At 37.1% G+C, this 9567-nt stretch overlaps 1 protein-coding gene across 1 annotated transcript in view; it reads left to right on the forward strand.

Moving 5' to 3' along the window:
* The window catches only part of CATSPERE (catsper channel auxiliary subunit epsilon), a 163029-nt gene that overhangs the window by 145992 nt on the left and 7470 nt on the right, over nt 1–9567 (forward strand). Inside the window, 2 exon segments of the mRNA XM_044916200.1 lie at nt 4657–4743; nt 6281–6438. Of these exon segments, the coding sequence (XP_044772135.1) occupies nt 4657–4743; nt 6281–6438 (245 nt within the window).

Genomic DNA, 9567 nt, shown 5'->3' on the forward strand with positions numbered 1-9567 from the left:
ACCTCCTCAGGATGTTACAAGAACTGTCTTTCAATTATGTGGCCAAACAAATCCATCCACCACATTCCTCCTACACTTGTCCAGCCCCCGAAGTGCAAGTCCTTCCGGCCTACTCCTCACAATCTCATCCTTATTCTGTCCTTCTTGCACTTGGGCCCAGATTCCCATTACTCTCCACCATCTCGAACTTTTCTAATATACCTTAGGGCTAAATGACTCTAGACACTTCTTCAGCAAACATTTCTCCGAGAATATAATTCTCCATGTTTGTCTCTCAAATCAGGGGTACTCTTGATGAGCTCTGGAATTAAAGTGCTCCTTGACCCACAGTATCATTTCCAGATCAGTATCTCCTCACCCTAATCACAGTGTCCTTTGTTTGAGGCCCCTGTCATCCAGGTGTCATGTACCCCATCCCCACCTGTTGCTGTCTCATACTGAGAACTTGATGGGTTCTCCTCCTGCCCTGAAAGCAATGAGTTCTGCTAACCATCACGTAGGGCTGGTGCTGGGAAGAAGCTTTCTAAACAGGAAGGGCATATCCTGGCCCCGTGTGCATCTAGGTGGGGCCGTGTGACTGGCTCTCATGCTGTGGAATGAGCAGAAGCGATAGGCGTCACTTCCAGGATGAGGTGCTGAGAAGGACTCACATGAACCTCCGTGCTTCCTAGCTTCCTCCATAGTCAGTGTATTCCAGCAACAATGAGTGATGGAGAGATGCAAGCTGGATGAGAAGAGTCCGGTGAGGGTATTCTTCAAGGAGCCACTAGACAGAAAAGCCTAATCCACTGCTCCACGGAGAGTCATCCATGGGAACCATCTCCCCAGGGGCATCTGCACTGGAGTACATGTGATCAGGAATTCAACTGCAACGTGTAAAGGCTCTGAGGGTTGGGGTTTACTGCAGCAAGCAGAGACTGCCTTGACCAATGCAGCTTCCCCTGTTATGATTACATTTAAATTCAAACACTCTGGTCTCTGACCTCAACCCCCAATTCTCTAGCTCTGTTGGTGTTATTCCACTTTGCCTCTGCCCCTTGCTTTTCCTCACACTGTCTAGACATCCACCATATGGAGCCCTCTGCTCTTTCTCTCTCTCTGCCACCATCTTGCCAATATGTGCAAGTCACCTTCCCCAGTGTTGTTCCTGTGCACCCTGTGGCAACTTTAAACATTAATCGTTCTACCTTATTCATGCCTCTGTCTGAGCTGCCAATCACTTCTAGAAAAAACAAATCAAAATTGCAATAACTGGAATTAGGAACTCAACTATTGGGAGTGATGGCTGAAGACAGAATTGGTCAACTGGAAGAGGGGTCAGAAGGAAATGCCCAGAATTATGCATAGGGAGATAAGCTGATTGAAAATATAGACAAGAACATAATGGAGATTCACTGCCTAGATCTAAGGACTAGAGTCCTAAAAAGAGAGCAGAGAAAAAATAAAAATAAAATAAAAATAAAAAAAGAGAGCAGAGAGAGTGTTGGCCAGAAGCAATATTTTCCCAAAAAGCAAAAGACATCGAGGCACATAAAAAGTAATCTGCATCTAGAAACACTACAATAAAAGTTCTAAAATGAAAAAGAGAAGAACCTTAAAGGTAGCCAAAGGAAAAAAGAAAAGTTACTCTCAAGAGAGTAGCTATAAGACTTAAGGCTGACTTCTCTATAGAAATAATGCAAACCAGAAAACTTTGTACAAAAATATCTTTTTTCTCCCCCCCCCTTTTTTAGGGGGGAAGGGCAGAGGGAGAGGGAGAGAGAGAGAATCGGAAGCAGTCTCAATGCCCAGCATGGAGCCCAACACAGGGCTCGATCTCACAACACTGAGATCATGATCTAAGCCAAAATCAAGAGTCAGATGCTTAACCCCCTGGGCCACCCTGAACAAAAATATCTTTACTGATATTACTGAAAGAAAATAAATTCCAAATCTAAAATTCTATATGCAATGAAAATAGCCCTTAAAAAATGAAAATGAACAACAGATAATGCTTTAAAAGACACATGCAATTAGAAGAGGAAAAATTTTAAAGTGAAAAGAAACAATGGGATAAAAAGGATTTAATACCAAAGGTGGGCAAAGAAGATCCAATAGATGGGTAAATGGACGTCCTGAAAAAGAAAAGCAGAACAAAGGAACAAAACCAAAGGTAATCATTCAAGAAAACATGTCTACCCCACCCCAAGAAAAAAAGACTTGAAGTTTCAAATTGAAAGAGCATAGCATATACTCAAGAACATCAACTCAGAACAGCCAACCCAAGTGGCCATCTAGGCAAAAAAAGCAAGCAATTTACATATAAGGAAAATAAAATTAAATTATAATTTTTATAGCAATGCTTTATGCCAGGAAAAAATGGAGTAAAATATTTAAGATACTAAAGGAAAATAAACACGAGCCAAGGATTTTATATTCAGCAAAACTGATGATTCTAGAAAAGGCACAAACTGCTATTACCATGTAAAAAGCTCAGATGATATTGTTCCCATGAGCCCTTCCTGAGTAACTTACTAAATAATAAACCTTCAAACCACCAAAATCACTAAGGAGATATCAACATAAGAACTAGAGGAAAGCATAATGTAGTATAGAGTTACTTGCAAAACTGAAGCAAAGTGAGGGTTAAAGGGGAAAGAGGATAGTATACAATGGATGTATTCTCTGACAATATAGATACAATACAACTATAAAACATGCTAGGAGAATATGAGAGCATACACCAGGGGAAAAATATAACTTTTCAGTAATCACAGAATTGTGATAGTGGGGGTAATACTTGTATTAGTTATTCTGATCTTGTGAAGTGTGTAAAGTGAGATATTCTAATTCTTCACCAAGTGTTTTTGGCATAAAAGCAAGGAGATACATATGTAATATAGAGGAAGTTAGACAAAACATCCTGAATTTGAATAAGATTCAGTGTAAACTCATGAGGTATTGGAAACTCATGTGATCTGGATATAAGTATATAAATATATTGTTCAGAGAGAGAGAGATAAATTTTTCCTACACTGTCCATTAAAATCCCTAGAAACATAAATAATCAGTAGCAGTAAGTATCCTTAATACCCTGAAGGACCTGAGGAGGACCTTAAAAGAAAAAGGAATTATGAGCCAATCTCACCCATGACCACAAATACAAAGCACCTAACCAAAATGCTAACAAATCAAACTCAGCAGTATATTTAAAAATCACACATCCAAACAAGTTTTGTTTATTTCATAAATAGAGAGTTGGAATATCATTTGAAAATCAAAGAAATCCAGTATAGTAACAGAATAAAGAATAGGCATGGATTATTATAATAGTTGAAGTCATTCAATTAAAAAATTATTCATGCATAACATTATTTTTAAAATAAATCTTCGAGGGACACCTGTGTGGCTCAGTCAGTTAAGTGTCTGCCTTCGGCTCCGGTCACATTCCCAGGGTCCTGGGATCCAGCCCCGCATTGCATCAGGCTCCTTGCTCAGCGGGGAGCCTGTTTCTCCCTCTGCCTGCCACTCCCCCTGCTTGTGCTCACTCGCGCTCTCTTTCTCTCTGACAAATAAATAAAAATCTTTAAAATAAATAAAATAAAATAAATAAAATAAATCTTGGAATTCTCAGGGTCATGAGTTTAAGCCCCACATTGGGTGTGAAGCCTACTGAAAAAAAAAAAAGAATAACCCCCAAAATAAGTATATCGTAACTTCCTTAACCTAATAAAATGTAAGTACAAAAAACCAAACAAGAACAAAAACAAAACCTTAGAAAACATCTTATTTAGTGGTGAAAATTTGAAAGCTTTCTCTCTGAAGTCAGGAGTAAAACAAGGGTGTCAGTTATCACCATTTCTATACAACATTGTTTCTGATCTCTGTAATAAGGCAAACAATAAAAAATAAAAGTAAATTAAAAGTATAAGGATTGGGGCGCCTGGGTGGCTCAGTCGTTAAGCGTCTGCCTTCTGCTCAAGTCATGATCCCAGGGTCCTGGGATTGAGCCATGCATCGGACTCCCTGCTTGGTGGGAAGCCTGCTTCTCCCTCTCCCACTCCCCCTGCTTGTGTTCCCTCTCTCGCTGTGTCTCTCTCTCTCTGTCAAATAAATAAATAAAATCTTAAAAAAAAAAGTATAAGGATTGGAAAGGAAGCAATTAGACTGTCATATTCACAAGTAACATGACTTCATGTGAAACACTTAAAATTAGTAAGTGAGTTTAAGAAGTTCTTTTCATACAAGGTTAATATACAAAGGTCAATTGTTCCCCTGTGTATCAGCAAACATTTAAATAATGAAAAGAATTAAATATATATTTTTCAATGGTATTAAATATATTAAATACTTATGAATAAATTTATATACAAACATATGTGTGTACAATTTTTATTACATTTTTATTTTAACTCCAGTTAGTTAACATACAGTGTAATATTAGTCTCAGGTGTACGACACAGTGATTCAACACTTCCATACATCCCCTGGTGCTCATCATAAGTGCCCTCCTTAATCCCCATCACCCACCTAACCCATCCACCCCACCCACCTCCATTCTGGCAACCATCAGTTTGTCCTCTATAGTTAAGAGTCTGTTTCCAGGCTTGTCTCTCTTTTTTTTTTTCCCTTTGCTCACTTGTTTCTTAAATACCTATATGTACAATTTTTTGACAGAGTGGTTGTTTAAATGAAGCCCAGACGTGGAAGTCAATGACTAAGCTTAACCAGCACCTCCCACTAGAAGAAGCCTGGGGACCTGAAGTAAGGAAAATATTACCTACCAGATTTTATTTATAATAACTAATTTGGCATTTCAGTATTAACAAAAGTTTGATGAAAACATTTGGATTTAAATTTGTTTTTGCAAATCAAATCCAACTTTTCTATTGGATTAATATTGTGATTTCAGAAATGCATCATCTTAATTTCTATTTGATCTTCCATTGTTCCTGTGTTACTAACAATTTTGTTTTAATTTTTTCTGCTGAAAATCTGTTTGTAGATATATTAAATATCTGACAAACATGTTGAAGTATTGAGAGTGAGTTTTTTGGGGGTTTTTTAAGATTTTATTTATTTATTTGACAGAGAGCAAGCACAGGCAGGGGGAATGGCAGAGAGAGAGGGAGAAGCAGGCTCCCCACTGAGCAGGGAGCCCTACGGGGGGGCTCAGTCCCAGGACCCCAAAACCAGAACCCAAGCCAAAGGCAGACACCCAACTGACTAAGCCACCCAGGCACCCTGAGAGTGAGTCTTTCTAAAGAACAACTGAACTTTCAATTCTTGTACAACTGAAAGATCATGGGGCACCTGGGTGGCTCAGTAGGTTAAGCGTCTGCCTTCGGCTCAGGTCATGATCCCAGGGTCCTGGGATAGAGCCCTGCATCGGGCTCCCTGCTCGGTGGAGAGTCAGCTTCTCCCTCTCCCTCTGCCCCGCCCCCTGGCTCATGCTCTCTCTCTCTCTCTCGCTCTCTCTCTCTCTCGCTCTTGCTCTATCTCAAATAAATAAAATCTTAAAAAAAGAAAAAACAACTGAAAGATCATTTCTGAATGCCAACTATCAATCCTATACTGCTTTCAATTTTTTCAATCAACCTTTCTTGAATTGAAATTAATTTCTGTTATTTGGAGAATAAAATCATATCTCATAAATAAAAGTGACCTATATGGTACCTGAGCCCATAAAATCTAACCCCTACAATAGGAATGTTACTTTGCTTCTACATCAGAATCTGCGCATGTCAAGACAGAGATATATACAAATAATTGTATTATCCTCTGTAGTCCCATCTCAAAACATCCCACTTTCCAGCCACAATGTCCTATTCTTCCAGCAACATAACCCTAGAACCTTTACTCTAACAATCCTTCTAACAATCCTTCAACCTCAAAATGACCTAACCACCCTCACCCTGCCCCTAGGTTCTCTTCTTGCTCTTTATGCTGCTTAAATTCCATGGTCAATAATTATAACACTCAATTAATGTGTACCTTCAATTCCTTCCTCCCTCTCACTTTTTCAGACTTGTGTAGCTAAATCACAACCCTAGTTAAATCCCAGCTATCTGCCTTGACAGCCGACTGTGGTCAAAGGAATACATACCCATGCTGATTTATTTCACCTTAATTTCATGATTAAAACAGTCCTGTAATACTGCCCAACAAACATAAGTCTATTTCTCCAGTTCATTCCCTTTTCCTCTCTAGCTACTGCAAACTTTCTCCTCTCCCCTACAATCTCCAACACCTCTTCCCCTAGAGAAGGACCTTAAGGTTTTTGTCTTTGTTTCCTATTCAGAACTATAAGCACTGTTTCTCTTATGCTATTGGAAAACCAGGAGATTTAAATCAACCATATGAGATAATCAACAAGTCTAACTATAACCATTTAATTTGGCCTGAGGACCATTCTGGAATGTATGTGTTTCGTGTGAAGATCCTGGATCCAAACTATAGGTGAATATAAATGTTTTATTATAATTGTTTTAGCATTTGTTTAAAGGGATAATGATGAGCTTGAATACAATTTCTACTTTACAATGTCCAATAAATGAATTACACTAAAACATGGCAACATCACATAAGGCATGAGGGAAGACCATAGCTAGTAGGAAAAATAAAAATGCCATAGAGTCTAGGGTCACCACTACTAGAAGAGTTTCACGAAACAATAACTCAAAAAAATATGTGTACCCTCATGTTGATCATAGCATTATTTACAATAGCCAAGACATGGAAGCAATCTAAGTGTCCATTAATGAGTGAGTGATAAAGAGAATGTGGTATATATAAGTATACAATGAAGCATTATTCAGCCATAAAAAAAAAGAAGGAAATCCTCTACCTCAAGAAAGAAGAAAAATCTCAAATAAACAACTCAACTTTACACCTCATAGAACTAGAAAAAGAACAAAGCCCAGAGTTAGTAAAAGGAAGGAAATAACAAAGATCAGAGAGGAAATAAATCAAATAGAGACTAAAAAGACAATAGGAAAGATCAAGAAAACTAAGAGTTGGTTTTTAAAAAGATAAATAAAATAGACAAAATTTTAGCTAACCTCAATAAGAAAAAAAGAGAGAGTACTCAAATAAAATCAGAAATGAAAGAGAAGTTACAACTGACACCAAAGGAATATGTAGGATCATAAGAGACTACTATGAATAATTATACACCAACAAATTAAACAACCTAAAAAAAAAAGGGTAAATTCTTAGAAACATAAAACCCGCCAAGACTGAATCATGAAAAAATGGAAAATCGGATCAGACTGATAACTAGTAAGGAGAGTGAATCAGTAAGAAAAAAACATCTCAACTAACAAAAATCCAAGACCAGATGGCTTCATTGGTAAATTCTACCAAACATTTAAAGAATAATATCTATCCTTCTCAAACTCTCCCGAAAAATGTAAGAGGAAGGAATATTTATAAACTAATTCTATGAGGCCAACATTACTAATACCAAAGCCGGACAAGGATAACACAAGAAAAGAAAATTACAGGTCAATATCCTTGATGAATATAGATACAAAAATCCTCAATGAAATATTAGCAAACTGAATTCAACAGTACATTAAAAAGGATCATATAATATGATCAAGTGGGATTTATTCCAGGGATGCAAGGATGATTTGACATCTGCAAATTAATCAATGTGATATGCCACATTAACAAAATGAAGGATAAAATCATATGATCATCTCAGTAGATGCAGAAAAGCATTTGACAAAATTCAACATTGATTTATTATAAAAATTCTCAACAAAGTGGGTGTAGAGGGAACATACCTCAACATAATAAAGGCCATATAGGACAAGCCCACAGCTAACATCATACTCAGTGGTGAAAAGCTGAAAGCCTTTCCTCTAAGATCGAGAAACAGAGATGCCCGCTTTTATTTTTATTCCCACATAGAGTTGGAAGTCCTATCCAGAGCAATTAAGCAAGAAAAAGAAACAAAAGGCATACGAATCAGAAAGGAAGAAGCAAAATTTTCACTATTTGCAGATGACATGGTATTATATTTGGAAAACCCTAAAGACTCCACCAAAAAACTGTTAGAACTAATAAACAAATTCAGTAATTGTTGCAGGATACAAAATCAATATATAAAAATCAGTTGTGTTTCTATATTCTAATAAGGAACTATCAGGCAGAGAAATTAAGAAGCCAGTCTCATTTACCCATGCATCAAAAAGAATAAATTTAACCAAGAAGTGAAAGACCTAGACCATGAAAATTATAAGACAATGATGAAAGAAATTATAGAAGATACCAATGAATGGAAAGGTTTTCCATGCTCATGGTTTGGAAGAACAAATATTGTTAAAATGTCCATACTACCCAAAGCAATCTACAGATTTAATGTAATCTCTATCAAAATTCCAATGGCACTCTTCACAGAACTAGAACAATCCTAAAATTTGTATGGAATGACAAAAAAAAAGAAAAGAAAAAAAAACCAAATAGCCAAAGCCATCTTGAGAAAGAAGAACAGAACGAGAGGCATCACACTCCCTGATTTCAAATTATACGACAAAGCTATAGTAATCAAAACAGTATGACACCAGCATTTAAAAACAGACACATACATCAATGGAACAGAATAGAGAGGACAAAAATAAACCCAGGCATAGGTAGTCAATTAATTTATTACAAAGGAGCCAAGAATATATGGTGGGGTAAGGACCATCTCTTGAATAAGTGGTGTTGGGAAAACTGGACAGCCACATGCAAAAAAATGAAACTAGACCACACACAAAAATTAACTCAAAATGGATTAAAGACTTAAATGTAAGACCCTATGCCATAAAGCTCCTGGAAGAAAACATAGATAGTAAGCTCCTTGATTTCAGTTTTGGCCATGATTTTTTGGACTTGACACCAAAAGCAAAGGCAGCAAGAGTGAAAATAAACAAGTGGGACTACATCTCACTAAAAACCTTCTGCACAGCAAAGGACACCATCAACAAAATGAAAAGTCAACCTGTGGAAATCACACATCCAATAGGGGGTTAATATACAAAATATACAAAGAATTCATACAATGCAATACAGAAACAAACAATCCAATTAAAAAATAGACTGAAGATCTGAATAGATATTTTTTCATGACATACAGATGGCCTACAGGTATATGAAATGGTACTCAACATCACTAATAATCAGGGAAATGCGAATCAAAAGCTCAGCAAGATATCACCTCACACCTGTTAGAATGGCTAGTCTCAAAAAGACAGGAGATGACAAGTGTTGGCAAGGATGTGGAAAAAAGGGGATCCTGTGCATTCTTGGTGGGAATGAAAATTAGGACAGCCACTATGGAAAACACTATGGAGTTTCCTCAAAAAGCTAAAAACAGACTACCATATGATCTAACAATTCCTCCCCTAAGTATTTTTCCAAAGAAAATGAAAACCCTAATCTGAAAAGATGCACCCTCATGCTCATTGCAGTATTATTACAGTAGCCAAGACATGGAAACAATGCATGTGTCCATCAATGAATGAATGGGTAAAGAAGATATGATAGATGATAGATAGATAGATAGATAGATAGATAGATAGATAGATAGATAGATAGATA

This window comes from Neomonachus schauinslandi, chromosome 6 (assembly GCF_002201575.2).
Source record: "Neomonachus schauinslandi chromosome 6, ASM220157v2, whole genome shotgun sequence".
Classification (NCBI taxonomy): Eukaryota; Metazoa; Chordata; class Mammalia; order Carnivora; family Phocidae; genus Neomonachus; species Neomonachus schauinslandi.